This window comes from Podarcis gaigeae (assembly GCF_964106915.1).
Source record: "Podarcis gaigeae genome assembly, chromosome: 1".
In the NCBI taxonomy this organism is placed as follows: Eukaryota; Metazoa; Chordata; class Lepidosauria; order Squamata; family Lacertidae; genus Podarcis; species Podarcis gaigeae.
Genome location: NC_139678.1, coordinates 46782435 through 46800335, shown reverse-complemented (window position 1 = coordinate 46800335; position 17901 = coordinate 46782435). Strand labels below are relative to the sequence as shown.

General features: G+C 44.2%; 1 protein-coding gene across 3 annotated transcripts in view; it reads left to right on the top strand.

Moving 5' to 3' along the window:
* Positions 1–8427: 8427 nt before the first annotated feature.
* PCNX1 (pecanex 1) overlaps positions 8428–17901 on the top strand; it is a 77784-nt gene continuing 68310 nt past the window's right edge. The window contains exon 1 of one of the 3 annotated variants that reach the window (XM_083746158.1): positions 8428–8794. In XM_083746158.1, the coding sequence (XP_083602284.1) occupies positions 8642–8794 (153 nt within the window). In that variant the 5' untranslated portion in view covers positions 8428–8641. The remainder of the gene's footprint in view (positions 8795–17901) is intronic. The other 2 variants (XM_083746160.1, XM_083746159.1) reach the window with 2 other exon arrangements.

The following is a 17901-nucleotide window of genomic DNA, read 5'->3' as shown; positions in this document are numbered from 1 at the left end:
TTTATAGTTACATTATGAGTTCTTTTATGTTTCTTTTTATGTTCTGCACACAATGCCCTATTGTTACCAGCATTATTTCAGTCTTATCTGAAAAGAAAACAAGCCAGGGATCCAGTGGATCATTAGTAATATTCCTCAAGCTTTATGACAACTGCTCACACAGCAATTAACTTCCCCTCACAGAGAAGGGTGGAAATGTAAAAATGTTATTTGCTGGATTAAGCCCCTTACTCATAAATCATGGACTTGTAAGCTATTCCTCTGTGGATGTTGCATACTGAGTAGTCACAGGCTTGTTGCTTGCCCAATCTGTCTTTTCTTAAACTTTGCTTTCAAGAAGATACGTGCACAACATGACATTTCCAGTAACCTTTCAGAATTCATTTTTGGCTATTGTTCTCAGTGAAAGTAGAAATCTTCTAACCAGCAGGAGTTTTCATTAATTGGCTATTCTAGTCTTAAAGGACCTCAATTAACCCAGTAGAAGACTGAAACTCTGTGTGTGAAGACATGTAGAGGAAAGAAAACAGTTGACAGGTAGCTGCATAAAGGGCTAATCCTTTGCCCTCCTGGAAGCATAGCAACATGACATTCTGATCTGTTCAGCCCTGCAGTGAGTTCCGCCAGTGCTCATCCAAGCTGTTTTTCAGTGTGCTGGATCAACATGTATTTCCACTTTGGGTTCCACATTTCCCCTTCATCCTTGTATTGTTACTGGCCACCCCAATCTTTGCCAAGCGGTACATGAGATTCTAAGGGGTCTTGGAACTCTGGGGGAAATGAGGCATGGTGGAGTCTGCAGTGTCTTTGAAATGTGATTTATTTACACCAGAAGCTTTCAATGGAGAGAGATGTCACAGCATTCGCATCTCGAGAAGAGTCCATCCCTCAAAGCAGCCTAGCATTGAATTCCCAGACATCTCTGTGCCTCTCTCCCAGCCTGCCTTCACTCAGCCCACCAAGATGGTGCTGGCCTTCACAGCAGCTCATCTCGTTCCCCTCCTTCTTTCCCAACCTCTAAATTTCAAAAGGGCACATTTTCATGCCTCCTACAACCTTGCCATCCCAACTCTGCTATTTAATCAGAGCTGTGCTGCTAGAGGCTCAATGACTGACCATAGTCCAGTAATTACACCTTGATGGCTCTTCTGCCCAGGAATTTCCTGGTTTTGCATGCATAAATCTAATGTCTAGCATCTTCCCTCCAAATATTATCTAAATAAATTCTACAATTTATTAATTTCTAACATTCTCTAACTCTAGCAGTTGTGGATGGTCTTGCACCCCAAAACTCTGTTACCCTATATCTAGAAACAGTATTAAGGTGGTATAGTCCACATCCATTTATTTCTAGCTCATCAAAACACAGTTACATACACACAGTAGTGGCTGGCATATATTGAACCTGGCAGGGCTGCTAAGAAACCAAGGGGGTATAGCCATGAGAGCACAGGGGTCTGGTCAGTTGTTCTGGTTTGCTTCCCCCCTGCCCCTCCCCCCCAACATTTTTAAAAAGATATATACATTATAGATACTGTGGACACTTTTACCCTCACCATATCCTGTAAAGTAAATCATAGTGCATTTTCCACACACAAAAATAAAATAAAAAAGAACAGCAGCAGAATCTTGAAGACAAATGAATTGTGGCATAAGATTTACTGGGCTACAGTCCACTTCATCAGCTCCATCATTCTTGGAAATCAATGAAAACATATGTAATACAGTGGTACCTCAGGTTACAGGCGCTTCAGGTTACATACGCTTCAGGTTACAGACTCCGCTAACCCAGAAATAGTACCTCGGGTTAAGAACTTTGCTTCAGGATGAGAACAGAAATCGTGTTCCGGCGGTGCGGCGGCAGCGGGAGGCCCCATTAGCTAAAGTGGTGCTTCAGGTTAAGAACAGTTTCAAGTTAAGAACGGACCTCCGGAACGAATTAAGTTCTTAACCCAACTGTAATACTGTTGTGAGTTGGGCGGGGGGGTTCTATTGTTGAAGTAGCCAGAATAGCTTATTGGTAATAGCCCCAATTACTGTGAGAAAGACAAAGGCCAGACCAGTGTATAAGAGAACTGGGTAGAAGGTGCCAGAAGTCTGAGAGTGAGAGCCATGCTTGATTACTACTTGAATCCAAGGCTGTGGCAAGACTTTCTGATGTGTTAATGCTGTGAGCCCCTCCACTGTTGGCTCAGGTGTATATACATGGAAATAAACCATATATCACAGTCTCCACTGCCCCTCATTCCAAGGAAACTGGACCCTGAGTAAGTGCTTGGAACCCCTGGAATCTTGGACAGCTCAAAGATTCAGGTGGCATGCAACAATACATTTGTCAGCCTTTAAAGCACTGTTCCCCCACCCACCCCTGCTGTAAGCACAATTAACGGGCTACCTCTTTAGAGTAATATGCCCAATACTGCCTAATAAGCCTGTGACAGTGAGGAGGAATTTCAAATTAGGTCTCCAGATCTTCTGGTACAGCTGCCTTAAAAAAAAGATGTAATTGCCTTAATGTCAGTACAATTTCCTTCTCTTTATTAGGAATTATGAGCTTCAGAAATAAATGATGTTAGTATGCACAGGGTGCACCTTTTTCACCAATATGGCCTCTGTTTGTTTTTAGTAGGATGATTCCACAACTGCCACTACTGGTCAAATAAATAAATAAATAAATAAATGCATCCCAGCATAAAGTTTTGCTGCTTCAGGATTAGTAAACACATTTTCAAAACACACAATGAAAGTCCTCCAAATATCCCATTCATACAAGCAAATTGTCTTAGTAAAAAAAACACCATTTGATTTTACAAACAAGACACTTGCAGTGTGTCCAGTGGGGATCACTCATTCAGAAAGGCAGTGAGGAAAAAGAAGCAGGCAGGGAACAAACACTCTTGAGGCTGGCTGCATAGGTGTGGTCTTCCAAGGAAACAGCTCTGAGCTTCCTCAGAACACATGTCAAATTGGCTCCTGGGTCTACCTACTAACAGACTTGGTAAGGTTAGAATCCATGGCTGGATTGTCAGCACAAAATCAGGAGGGAGGGGGAAACTGCTCAACTAGAGCTAAGAGCCAGTAGCTATGATAAGATAAAAATAAATAAATTACGATCACATAGTTTTTCTGCCTGGAGACAGATAGGTGGGACATCCTGGCTACAGCAATACTCTTGGATTGAGATTGGCTGAATGGTGCAGAGAGCTGATAGGCCAGAGCATGGGAAACTGACAAAAATAGCCCCTCTCAGTTAAAATGGATTACAGAAGGATGTGTGGGATAAGAGTACAGCTTTGAGATCTTTTGCGGGAAGGGGGACAAAAAGAATTTTACTTGGTAGGGCTGAGCCCTGGTTTTTTTAAAACATATTTTTTATTAGATTTCTTGGTTTACAAAAGTATGTGCAATGTCTCTTTTTTTCAAGTTACATTTTCTACAGAACAGTTTCATTTGTTGAGACATTAGTGTTACATTATGTTACGGTAAAATCTGGGTGCGAGGCTGCTCTGCCACCCAGCTCGTCGGACTAAGTCCGCAGGTCCCTGCGGAGGAAAATGAGCTCAGCCGGAGACAGGAACAAGCTGCAGAAGATCCAAGTTTATTGCACAACAGGTTCAAGGCGAGATTGAACAGCGAGAAAGGGGTGACATGAACTTTTGAAACTTCCCTCCATGCCCCAGAATACAGTGCAAAATACATCCCAGTTACATCATGAATACATTAAGAAGAGGTTGGGTTACACAGATTACATCATGAATACATTAAGAAGACGTTGGGTTACACAGATTACATCATGAATACATTAAGAAGACGTTGGGTTACACAGGATTAACATATGGAGGAGGGAGGGGGGAATATGCAGAGCTGGAGATACGCGCAGATAAGCACATCCTGGGTACAGGTGATGAGAAGACAATGGTCCATGTACTGGCATTGCCTGGAGGAAAGGCTTGGCAGAGTGATTTGACAGGATTAGGGTCCTGACACCTTGTTTGAGGGATTATGGAGGACAGGGGAGGTGTCATGGAGTCCTAGAGAAATTGAGCAAATTGGCACGTTGATTTTCTATGAATTTTATAGATTTTAGTCCCTTTTGACATTGACAATTGGAAATAAATGGATATATTGTAGCAAATAAGAAGGTGAAGAAGACATGCCCCCCCCTCCGTATCACATTAGGAAGAAAAGGGGGAAAGAGGTGGAGGGAGCATGGTGAGTGGGGTTAGGGTTGCTTCTACTTAGTGTGTGTGTGTGTGTGTGTGTGTGTGCGGTTTTGTGTCAGTGTCACTTGTGCGGGTTCTCTTTACTATTTGCTTGTGTTTCTTTGGTTGTGAGAGAAGTTGGGGTTGGCCTAGGGTGTGGCTGTTTGTTTGTGATTAGCTGTGGTGAACTTTGTTTTCATGTGTGAGTGGGTGTTTTTGGATCAGGTTAGCCATATTGATTCACTTTCACAGAATTACGATTCCAATCGATGCCCTCGGCAGTGTTGGATGGACGCTATGGCAAAGTACATTATGAAGATAGACTTTGTCTGTGTGGGCAACCCTGTGGGGAGGACCTGTGCCACTATTTATTGTTGTGCCCGTTATAGATAGACCCAAGAGACCGATTCATAAAACCCCTGTTTCCGAACGGAACTCGCTTGAATAGGGTGGAAAGGGTGAAATAGCTGCTGAGCGATACTGATTATTTTGTAACTTATAAAGTAGCACTCTATACATTGGCAGCTAAGAAGATCAGGAGGAAAGAACTAGATAAAATAGCGGTCAACTGCAAAGAGGATTCAGATATATAATTTGGCACATTTTACAAGAGAATCTTCTGCTATTCTATTTTATGCAACAAACCATCTTAGTAGTTGTGACCATGGTTTATATTGTATGTGTGGTGCCTGATTATTTTTATGGTTATTGCTGTTTTTCCTTTTGTTATTTTTCTGAATGATGCCATGGCCTATGGCTAGTGCAATAAAAGTCTATAATGATGATTCGTATGCTGTTGGCGGATTCTTGTCGTTGTCTTGTTGGGCTGTGTATGTGATAAAGGGGAGCCATACTGGGGTGAAGGCATCTTCTCCTATTTGTCCCCATGTCAGTTTCAGTTTATTGGCTAGTTTTTCTAATAAGGCTGTTTCCCATACTATTTGATACCATGGGCTGAGCCCTGGTTGTCTTACCATACCAGTGCCCATAAGTACTTCCTGCATTTAAGGGGGGAGTGTCCCTGCCTCTCCTATATATTTCCTAGGGAAATTATAATTCATGTGACAGTGAGTGTAGTGACTAAGAGGCTGAGCAATGAACAAGGAATTTAGTAGTCCGAGTATCCCCTCTTGCATGAAAACTCAGCAGCTGCCCTTAGGCAAACCACTTTCTCTGCTCCTCAGCTTGTCATCTGCAATATGGAGATAATAATACTGACCTACCTTACTGGGCTATTGTAGTAAATACAATATAATTTATGTGGAGTACTCGGAACACACACACACACACTTTATATATGCTAAGTCTTATTAACAGTATTATCACCAACGGTATACTAACAACAGCACTTGCATCAATTACATTATCCCCCAGCTGAAGTGCATCAGCTGTTAAGGTTGCTGGGGCTCCTTACAGGTGAGACGCCTGCGGCAATTATCCACCTCATTGCTCGCCCGCCCACAAAGCTTGCCAAAGTGACATATGCTTAGAAGAAATGCAAAGGAATGATTTATGGCTCCTGAACTTGGTGATACAGTCCAGGTTCAAAGCTCTTCCTCCAAGAAGTAAGGAGCAGAAGGGACTAAAGATGGATTCAGGCTGTTAGCAAAGGTGCCAGAGCAACTCACAGAAACCACTGATCTTTGTTGCAAACATGCTTCCTTATTGGAATAACACACTTGAGCTGGTCTACGGAGGGTATTCCCTTACCTGAGCTTTTGCCCATGGGTACACTGTCCCAACACTCACAATTAATTCTATAACAGGAAACTGTGTCCAGTTATCATTTGCACCAGGCAAAATCACTCCTCTCCTCCCGGCCTTTGGCTAATTAGGCAATCTATAGTCAAAACAAAACAAAAATTCCTTCCAGTAGCACCTTAAAGACCAACTAAGTCAGTTCTTGGTATGAGCTTTCGTGTGCATGCACACTTCTTCAGATACACGCTGAAGAAGTGTGTGTATCTGAAGAAGTGTGTGTATCTGAAGAAGTGTGCATGCACACGAAAGCTCATACCAAGAACTGACTTAGTTGGTCTTTAAGGTGCTACTGGAAGGAATTTTGTTTTTGTTTTGACTATGGCAGACCAACACGGCTACCTATCTGTAACTAGGCAATCTATAGCCTTTTAAAATGTGTTGGGGCAGGGAGTGTTATCACTTTGTTTGTTACTATGTCTTTTTATAATGCAAACCGCCCTGTGATCCTTGGACGAAGGGCACTATAGAAAGTTAATAATACATCCTGTTTGCCTCAAGCTGCTGTTTGTAGGATATTGTCCCTACATCCTCCCAGCATGGTGATCCTTGATTAAAGGACTATACAGTGGTACCTCGGGTTAAGAACTTAATTTGTTTTGGAGGTCTGTTCTTAACCTGAAACTGTTCTTAACCTGAGGTACCACTTTAGCTAATGGGACCTCCCACTGCCGACACACCGCTGGCGCGTGGTTTCTGTTCTCATCCTGAAGCAAAGTTCTTAACCCGAGGTACTATTTCTGGGTTAGTGGAGTCTGTAACCTGAAGTGTCTGTAACCTGAGGTACAGGAGTAAGCAACCCTTGTCACAAAATGGACTACAACTCTCATCATCCAGGCTGGCTGGGGCAGATGGGATTTGGAGTCCATGCACAGCTACAGGGCCACAGGTGCCCCATCCCTGCAAAAAGAAAAAAAGGGGGGGAAAGTAATTGAGATACATAGGAATGTGGCAAGCAGATGCCCGAGGCTGGAAGACAGAACCTCGTCCGCGGTGGCTCACCGCCCCGAAGCCACAGAGGGAAGTTTCGAAAAGCGGGGCGGGCGCTCATCAGTCACTGTCGGGAAGAGCAGTGCTTAGGTACCGGACTTTTCAGTGGGACAACCAGGAGCAAGTGTACGGAGGGCTGCCCTGTCGCCATGGCAACAGAGACGCTTCCCTGTGTTCTCGCAGGAGCACGCAACCTCGCGAGATGAGGGAGGGAGGCTTCGGGCGTCTGCAGCCGCTCTCCGAAAATATAACTGAGTTTGTTCATTCCTTCTAGTCTGGTGAATCCAGTTCCGAGTGGAAACCCATGTTAGTCTTCAAAAAAAAAAAAAAAAAAAATCTGCAGGCTTCGGAAACACCCCCCTTCGGGGGCCTGGGAAAGTGGGGTGCCTCCGCAAGGGTCACTTTCTGCACAGGTGTAAAATCAACAGGGGATGTAGCCTCCGGGGAGATCTGGGACTGCAGTCCCAACCGTCTCTGTTGGGATTGCAGCCCCACATCTCCCAGCTTCTGGATCCGCTTCAACTAAGGAGCGACTATGAAAATGCTGTCATAGCTGTCAACTCTCCCCCCCCCCCTTTTAAAAGGGAAATTCACTTATTCCGAATAGGATTCCTCGCAAGAAAAGGGAAAAGTTGACAAATATGAATGCAGTTTTCCCCATCACACTACAACCCTCAATGTTTGTTCAGCGTTGGCAGCTAAAACTCTGCGGTTGCACGGATCAAGAGACCCGTTTCAGCGGCCCATGCGAGGTGGGTGGCTGTGTCTCCAGGAAACTAAGCTGCAATCCTAACACCTCTTACTCCTGAGTAACTCTCATTGGATTCAACAGGGCTTGTTGCGGAATAGATGTGGTTAGGATCGCAGCCGTGTGTGTATCTTCCGTATTTCGGCCCCAACTTTGGGGCAAAGCGGCAAAATAATTAAAAGCAAAAAAATGGCCGAAACTCTAATCATTGTTTTGTTTTATTTAAAAAATAAAAAATACATTCCTCTGGGAGGTATTCGCTTGGCGGCCTTTTTCTGGCAGGAACTTCTGTCGTCTCACGGCTGAAAGCTTCTCCAGCCTCAGCCCGTCACCAGTGCTATGCATCGGGGCCAACAACAATTGAAACGCGGGGAAAATACGACGCGGGCTCTGAGCTGCCAACCCAGGGCCGAAAGGAGCGACGTCTGTAATGCCTCCGCTTCTGGGTGCTTTGCTGCATTCCCAACGCAGCCCGGGAAACACGCCGTTGCCGAGCAGAGCTCTGGCTTGTGGTGGTGGTGGAGGGGGGGGGGTCCCTCCAGCCGCTCGCCTGCTTCGATTGGGGGCGAGCTAGAGAACGCGCTGAGCCGCCGGGACGCCGCTCTTCGCCTCGGCGGCTCCTCGGGAGAGGCAGAGCCAGCTAAACGCGCGCAGGGTGGCGGAGGGGGGTTGTCTGCGGCCTCGCCGCGAGCGCCGCAAGGGCCGCTGGTCCATGGGCAGCCGAGCGGCGGGTGCGCGCGCGCGCGACCCCGGGGCCCGGACGTAAGATGGCGGCGGCGTTGGCGGGGGGTGGGGGGAGGAGGAGAAGGCGGAGGAGGGGGTGGCGGCTCCTGTGGCTGTCGCGAGGCTCGGGCTGTGGAAGCGGCGGGCAGTTGTGGCCGGGCTCGCAGGGCGGATAGAGCGAGCGGGGGCTCGGGCCTGGCGGTATCCGGGCCAGGGCGCCATGGGCTCCCAGGTGCTGCAGATTCTGCGCCAGGGGGTGTGGGCGGCTCTGAGTGGCGGCTGGTACCAGGACCCGCACCAGGGCGCCGGGGTCAACGCGCTGCACCTCTACCTGTGGCTCTTCCTGCTCGGCTTCCCCTTCACGCTGTATATGGTGAGTGAGGGGCCCGGCCTAACTCTCCTCGGTCCCTGCCTCTTCCCTTCGGGGGGGGGGTCTCCCTTCCCAGCCGGACTGCGCTGGCTAGCTGCCTCCCGACCCCCTCAGCCGCTCTCTCCCCTTCAGCCCGCGTTTCCACTTTATTTCCGAGGCTTTTTCTCCCAGGCGGAGGGTGGTTCTGTTCCACAGGTACCGCTGCCAGTCCGTTCAGATGGAGCGCTTGCATCTGGCGCGCCTGGAAATGTGAAATCGGCCGAACGGAGAGGCTGCTTCTCCTGCCACTTAAAAACGTAAACAGAAAATGAGTAATGGAAATGTGACATCTGGCCCGTCGGGTGTAATGGCTTTTTGGTGGTTTCTTCCCTTTTTTTTTGGTTTTGGTTTTAATATACTGTAAGGGTTGATCGGCTGGTTTGGGGCCGCTTCATACGCAACAGAATTTATGCACAAAAACCGCTTTGTGTAAGTGTCGAGGTGATGCTCCGTCTCTTGTGTAAATAGTAGTGGGTGGCAGTTTTACACGTGGGATCCTCTTGCTGTGTGTCTTGTGCCCTCTGAATCCTCTACTGGCTGCAGCTTCTCAACATGTGTACACTGCCTTCACGCAGCAGCAGAGAAAGGCCTGTGCATAAATCACACCATTGCACATCTTTGCTGTGATTGTTATCGTTGTGGTCCCTAAAAGTACAGAAACAGCTGGAAGGGAAATGTTACTGCTAATGTTGCAAAATATATCTGTGAGGTTGGGTAGAAGATGTTCTCTCTTGCACAGATAATACCACAGCTGGAGTTCTGATAAATACCGAAAGGTTCAGGCCCTGGCTACTCTTTTTATCTTTGGTCGTGATGATGTCTGTTGCTAAGTTTAACTTGTATAAATGTGAGTTAAAAGGCTGAAGTATACAATGCATTTATGTATGCCTTAGGTGTTGCCCTGGTAATAACAAGTATAGGAACACTTGTCTTTCTTCTAATGTTGGAGGGTCAGCACTTAACTATTGGGATAGGACAAAGATTGCACACAATTCTGAAAAGCTACGGCACTTTCTGCTAGTATGGTTTAAATTTGGAGCCATAACTTTTCAGATGTTTTTGGATTGCAACTCTTAGCCACTGGTCAGGGATGATGGGAATCATACTTGAGCAATATCTGGAGGGCCACAGTTTCCCTGCCCCATGTATACTGTGGGATGAATTATGTGGGATAGCAGTGAATCAAGTTCTCTTGCCATTTGATATTATATACATATTAAATTACAATTAACTTTGGTCCAGTCATATTAGCTTGTAGGCTATCTGTACAATGTCTGTCAAATCCATGGATGTGCAGTAAATTTGACAAGTGCAGAGTTTGAGACTCTGCTGCCCAGTCCTGGCCCAGCTCCTTTGTCCCTTTATTCTACCTTAAGGCACCTGTCTCCATGATGTATGTTGGTAGTATGCAGGATGTTTCTGAGAATCTTTTTTTCTAAATGCTTGCCTGCTGACATAATGACACTAACATTCTGATGCCACTTTTGGTAATATAGTTTTCAGGATCCAAAATTATTAACTGAGAGTGTTACGGAGTAGAATGGGGAAATGGGCACCTCTAGCTAGGGCATTCATATAGTGATATTATTTCACCCCCAATTCCATTGATGATTTTATTTTGCCTACTATACATGAGAATAATTTTTTTGTCAGTGTGGTGTTGCTGTGGCAACCAGACACTGATCACATTTCATTCCTGGTAAATTCAAGTAAACATACAAGGCAAAAGCTGACTTGTAAAAGATGTATGTGTGGTTCATCAAATGAGACTCCAGGGAGAACCCTGCATGAGCTTGCAACTATAGGAGTGAAGAGCTCAGTGCAAGTGTCTACTTGTTTCATTAGCAATTACTGCAGTTTGACAGGAGAGTAAACTCCTTGCAATTAAAAAAGTATTGGGAAAGGCTCCATGGCTATGGTTACATTTCTGAACTTCAGTCTTCTTGGCTTATTTCTTGTTATCACGCGTGTGGGGGAGGCTTTATCACATGATTGAAAGCAATATATTATTGGCAAGGAAATGGGAGACAGTGACAGCTCATGGCTTTCTATCCGAAGCTGTAATGTGTAATAGATGAGCAATCATAGTTTGCTTATGACTAAACATTTTCTAGCAAAAGCCATTTCTGAAAGTTGCCTTATGAGGCAAGTTGTCTTTCTGAAGGATAGCCAAGTGTAACTGGGATCCAGTACTCTTTTGTTTCTCTGGTAATACTACAGACCATTAGAAATCAAACTGGCATATTTGGAATATGTTTTGGGTTGATTTGTACAGAATTTGATACATGTATTTGCCTCAGTATGTGCCCACTTGCAGTTAACTTGTGCCTGTTGTGTGTCTACATCTAAAAAGTTTGTAGTAGCATAGACAATGTGGGAAAGCTAGATGAGTGATACAAACATGCTGATACAAACAAACTGTTTTGTCAACCTTTGTACTTAACCACTCAAGACACAGGCTCACTGTGTGGTTGTGAGGGTTTACTGGTGTTGGGTGATCCTTAAGGAACTTTTGTGTGGCCTCCACACTCTTCCTAGCACCTCCCAGACTTAATGCTTCTTTAAAATGTGTTCTTTCTAGTTCTAGTGGAGAGAAGCATGAACCTCTAGAGTGGCATTTTGAAAGGCCTAATTAAGGGGGAAAGGAAGAACTCCTCCAAATGTGCTGTGTTTCGAAATCCAACAGTTTCAGTGTGGTCATGGTTTAAGGGATGATATCATGAGCACGAGCATTTTGCAGTGACAGTGTTTCGATTTCTTTTTTAGCCTTTTATATAGCAAGAAGACATGTATCAGCTGTTGCTGGCTCATTGCCCACTTTGTAAATGCAAATTGTTCTTGGTGCCTCAGTAGGAAATGCAAAAGATGTTGTCTACCCTTCTCTTAAAACCTATTGTACATCATTGGAAAATGCTAACCTAAGCTACTGTGACCGTAGGAAGCTGCCCTACACCATTAGATCATTGGTCTGTCTAGCTCAGTGGCTCTCCAGGGTTTCATATAGGGGTCTCTCCCAGCAAAGCATGTGCTCTACCCCTGAGCTTCAGTACACTGCCCCGAACTGGAGTCTGCATGGGTAGGATATAGTTTGTAAAGGCCTGCTTTGCCAGGAGAAAAATATACAAGGTGATGGAATTGAGTTGACATTTCAGAGCTGTTGCTGGAGAATCCTCTTTCTTCAGATGCATAAGAATAATTATTGTTAGTCTCTTGTGCTTACAAATAAGGAAAAAGCAGGAAAATGATAATCTATTAGATTCTTTGGGGGGAAATAATTGTTGAATAGCTTTGGATGGTAACAGGAAATATATAGATATAGATCAAATGAGTTGTAAGTTAAATGGTTTGAATCATTATTGTCTGTTTTAACTTTTTCATATTTTGCCATGTGTGTATTCTAGACATATTTTAAATAGATAGAACCACTGTGGTCATCTCATTCCTTACTTTTTGAAGTGCTGTTTACTGTAGGCATTCTGGAGCTGTGCCCTTGAAGCAGTTGCACAATACAGAAATATTTACAGCACATTTTTGAGGTAACTGGAGTCGTTTAGGATGTGGTTTGTGACTGTGTACAGGATTGGTTAGCTTCAAAATTACAGTTTCTCATTTTTCAAGCACATTTCAGGGTAAATCCCCCTGCCCCAGTTGGCACAGTGGCATAGACCAATAGCAAGGGTTGGTGTGGGTTACAGCCCAAGCTCTGCCTTATTTGTAATAGACCCTTCCCACTATGAGTGGCAGTTTCAGCCATGCCTGTCTTTTGCCGTAAAGCCCTACTGTGTTGCTTATTGAGGGGCAGAATGAATGGGGCTAACTGCTGTACATGGGTGTGGCTATGTTGGCTGTTGCATAAGCAATATCCAGATGTGTGCCAGGAAGTGTTTCACCATTGTTGGTGTTTCAATTTGAGTCCTAATCTTATGTATTTTTTCTTTCAAAAAGGGAGTTGTAAGGGGCAACCCTTTAACTAGAAGGAACAGTAGTAAGAACAATTTAGAGAATTCAGTACGCTCACCTGAAGCTTAAATCACTTTGATTTGATTTAATATTTGCATTCCACTTTTCCAACATTTTGCGCTCAAAGTGGCTCACAGTAATCACAATAGCATGAGGAAAAACAGACTTCCATAATTGGGTATAGATTCTGTTAATAATATGAAAAGCCTGAAAAACTGTACAAAGGTGACTATAGATTTTTATACTTGATTGAAGAGCTTTGTCTGCATTATGAATTGACTGTGTGTCAGTGATGAATAGAATCTTACCTGTGTCCTAGTAGCAGTTGCCATTATGCAAATATGTGGGAACCAGTGTACTGCTGTCAGCAGTTGTATAGCTGCATTGTACAGGTTACTTTGCTTCAAAGAATGACAAATGTTCCTGTAGAGTCATAATGTCACACATGGAGATGTATTGGTACAGAAATTCTTAATTAATCTCTAACTTGGCTGTCTTCGTTGCCATGTGCGGGCTAAGCAATTCTCAGCTTGTGTCCTCCCTTGTCCCCCCCCCCCCACCTGCTCATTTGCTACTGTTGGCCTTCCATATGAAGCAAAATGTGTGTGTGTGTGTGTGTGTGTGTGTGTGTGTGTACTGAGCCAGTTTTGTTTTGTTGGTTTGGTGTTTGCTTAGGGCTTTTTATGTGCCTTTACATAAGTGCACAAAATGCTGCATTAGTTCTGTACATTTCTATAAGTCTAAAAAAGTTTTTGAAAGGACTATATTTGGAAGTGGCAGACAAGCAGAACTCTTGTCAACAGAGTGGTAAAAGGCAATTGCATCATGAAAGCCTGGAGGTACATTGTCGGTGTAGAGATAGATCTTTGCTATGCTAACATAAGGTTTGCTTTGAGTTCTGCCACCCAAAGAAATGCTCAGACCCTTAATGGGCATGTTAAAGCTTCTCCAAACTGTCTTATAAAAAGCCTAATAAATAACTCCGATATTTAGCACACACAAATGTGTTATGTTTAGAAATGCTGGTTGTGTTTTCCCTCCCCCATTGTCCATTTCACATCAGCTGTTGACTTGTTCCCAGGCTACACAGACATAATGATGTAAACACACACACACACAGAATTCAGTTTACAGTACTTTAAATTTGGATGCAGACAGAGGAAGGGAGTTGGCAGGGCATGAGAGGAAATTGTGGTGTAAAACTGGGAAAGAATAAAAATGTGTAGGGAAAGTAGAGGATCTCTATTAATGCAGAACTTAATTTGCAGGTTTAAATGGCTGAAGTGGCAAACCGAAAATAAGAGTATTTTGGGGACAGCCATCTTTTCTCCTCAAGAATGTCCCTGGGAATGATGCTACGTTATGACGTGGGGTCATTCCCAAGGGCATTCTGTTCCAGGAACGTGGCTGGAGCAGCTGCACCATGTCTTGAAGCAACAGCAAGGCTTTTATTAAAGTGAGAAGAGAGATCTCTTGGTGTATTTAAGGCAGACTTCCCCAACCAGGTGTTTTGGACCCCAGCCAGCATGGTCAGTGATCAGGGCTGATGGGAGTTGTAGTCTGGAGGACACCAGGTTGAGGAAGGCTGATTTCAGGGTAGCACCATAAGATTAAAAATTCACCCTAAATCGCCAATTGTTCCTCCCAGTTTTGAAAGAGATTTTCAGTACAGAACTAGTAAAAAAAAAGGGGGGGAGCTTTATGTTTGTTTTGGTGTATAATTCAAATTGATAGGTGTTTCTGGTAGAAAAGTGTGGTACAAATAAAATAACAGTGAAAGTACGGTACAAATGTATCTTGCATAGGGTTATGATCTGGGGATGGTTTGTATATGCAAAAACGCTTATATTTGAACTATGTCTGTGTGAACATCGTTACCTTTCTGGAGCCAGTGCGGTGATTGGGCCCTGCCCCCCCTGCCCCCAAGCAAAAGAGACATCTCACAAGAACACCCCAGAGTGCAGTAAGCAAGGCAAAACGTAGAGCAAAAAGAGCTTTGAAACTCTCTGCATTCCATGCATTTAATATGTGTGATTCCAAACAACTGGCCTTCAACCATGTAAGGTTGAAATCACATTAAATGTGTTTAAGAGGTGATTGTAGTAATAATAGTGTGCCATTGTTTCCTGGAAAGCCCTATATGCAGCTTGGTACCCAGGCATTTAAAGAACCATCTTTTCTCATGTGAAACCTGCAGTTCATCAGGGACTGCTTTAAAGGTTCCCTTCCCTTCTTTGGAGGTTTGATGGGTGGTGACCAAGGAGAAGGCCTGGTCTGGCTATGGAATAACTTCCCAGAGATGCTTGCAGGGCACTTGCTTTGTTTGTTTTGAAATTATTTGAATAAAGCTTTTTATCTGAGCATCAATGCTGATTTTATTTTATATATAATAAATTGGTAATTGGTAAATCTTTAAGGTGCCGTGCTTGCAGCAAAATATTAATACAGTGATCCCTCTGGAAATAGATTTTATTGTTGCTTCTGATGTTGGATTGCTGTTTGTGTTCTTATAATGTTTTTTCTTTCTTGTGCTTTCTTGAGTTTTATTGATAATTTGGAATTAAACTTGGCTAAGGAATAACTAATAACAAATATTGTGACAGAGGAAGAGTCTTTTAAATCTTTCCACACCAGCACATAATTTTATAAACCTGTAACACATTTTCCCTAGCTCATATTTCTTAAAACTAAATACCCATAAATATTTCATCTGTAGTGTCCCATAGATTGGCAACCTGAATTGTGCACATTATTCCCAGTGTGGTGCTGCCATACATTTATGTCACTGTGTGACGATAGTGGCAGCTTTATTTCCAGTTGTGTTCCTAGTACTGTACGACGTTTGCCTTTTTACCTCCTCAGCATATTTAGCTGATATCTTTAGTGAACTGTTCACTCTTGTCCCAAAGATCTTACTTGAATAGCCATAACCAATTCAGGCTCCAGCAACTTTTCCTTTCTCTCCCCTTTTAACTAACTCCCTCATCTTTGAAATATTTCTTTTTCTTCAAAGAAGAAACTATGTAACTATGTCGAATGTCCAGACAGTTTTCTTTTCACATATATGTTGAATTTGATACTGTCATGGGCCACTATTGATCTTTATAAAACCCATCTCTAATCAGGTGCTGATGAGTATTAAACTGGGTCAACACCCCTCTTGTCAGGTCTATGACAAATGCTTTTTCTTGAAGGTAAACTCTAAGGGGTCTCTGATATACAGTGCTCCAAAAATAATTTAAAAATCAGAAATCAAACATTCAGTTCTTAGACTCTGGGCTGAATAAATATTTTGGATTCCTAAGCATCCTGGCAACGACATACATGGGCTTTAAAAAAAAATCCATGGCAACTTCGGTTTGACAACTTCAGTTTTGTTTATGAGCACTCTGAGGAACCTTTACTGTGTTGCTTTGCATAATTAAAGGAGTTGCTGCATTTAAGTAGATATATCTCTGGGGGTGTTGAGGCAATTGGGTATTGCAGTGTTGTTTTCATCACCATGGTGCTTTAGGGCGGGGAGTGCTCAAGCTTGATCCAGTCTGGCAAGGTGAAGATGTTTCAATAAGTTATAAGGGGACAGACCTCCTAAGTCAGGGAAAGGGTTAATATGCAGGGGAGTCTAAGACTCAGAGCATTAAATTACTGGTGTGGTAGAGAGGTTGAATTATTAGTTATAAATTTTAAAATGAAGGTTTAAGTCAAGGTGCTCTTTGTGAATGAAAGATTGGTGGCTGTGGTGAAATCTCAATACAGAACATTAATCTATTAATAATAGATTTGCCAGGGCAATCTTGTTTACCAAAGAACTGATTTGCACGGCATGTTCAAAGTTTACGAGTAGATTGTATGGAAGTACCTTTAAGCTTCACTTACTGGTGTGTCAACAGTATCCTTTTTGGAGTGGTGCAACTGGAACTCTAAACCAGGGGTCGGCAAACTACGGTTCCTGGGCCCACCTGGGTCCTAAATCCGGCCCGCACCATGAAGCTGGAACCCACCGTGAAGCTGAGACTCCCAGTGATGGCGATGGGAGGAAGAAGCCAAGCGGTGGTGTCTCTGCCAATCAAACACTGTGCCTGGTTTACTTCAGCGGTGTTTGATTGGCAGAGATGTCCCTGCGCCACGCTGAGGTAAACCAGACGCGGTGTTTGATTGGCAGAGCCTCCGCCGCTCAGCCTCTTCTTCCCATCACCATCACCACCACCCTGGTGCTCCTGTGGGCCAGAAAGCGGAGTGGACGAGCTCGCTCTGCCTACCCGCTTCACAAAAAGCAGCAGCAGCAGTGGTAGTGGTGCGCAGCCCCTGGGAAGCTAAGCGCAGCGCCTTCTTTCTCTAGGCAGGGAGGAAGCCCGTCTTGTGCCACCGCAGCCAGCCCTTCGGCAAATGAGGCAGGGGGCAAACCGAGAAGGCGGGTGGGGGTGGGGTGGGGAGGAGGACTACTTGCCCCCCTCGCAGTGTGCATTGGAATTCTTGTTTTTTTACAAAATAAATATATATATAGCCCGGCCCTCCACAAGGTCTGAGGGACAGTGGACCGGCCCCCTGCGGAAAAAGTTTGCTGACCCCTGCTCTAAACAGTATTCCCAGTGTGGCCACACCATAGATTTGTATGTTGTTATTATAATATTGGCAGTTTTGTATCCAGTCCTTTGTCTAATGATCCCCAATAAGGGATTTTCCTCTTTCGCAGCTGTCACACACTGGGTCAACCCCAGCGTTCAAATCTCCTATTGTTCTAGGCATGGTTTGTAACAGGGAATTTCATTAATGCAAGCAGTTTCTGAGCGTTGGGTGCAGTATTGCGCCCAAGATTTCAGATTAAAACTGCCATTGCTTGAAGGAAAGGAGGACCTTTTTTCTGCCTCCCCACTTCCAGCCACTCTCTCAAGACTGGAGAAGGGACCCTCATAAGAATATTAGGAGGGCGGGCAGGAGAAGTATGGCCTTTTTTGCCGTCTTCAGATGAGGACTAGACCACATGAAAAATGAACATAAGATTTTAGCCACAGCTAATTAATTTTCAGCTTTGTATTCTTGTTATAAAAAAAGTGTGCCGGCCCTAGACACTCCATTGTGGTGCCCGTAACCTAGGTTTAAGGTACTATTTA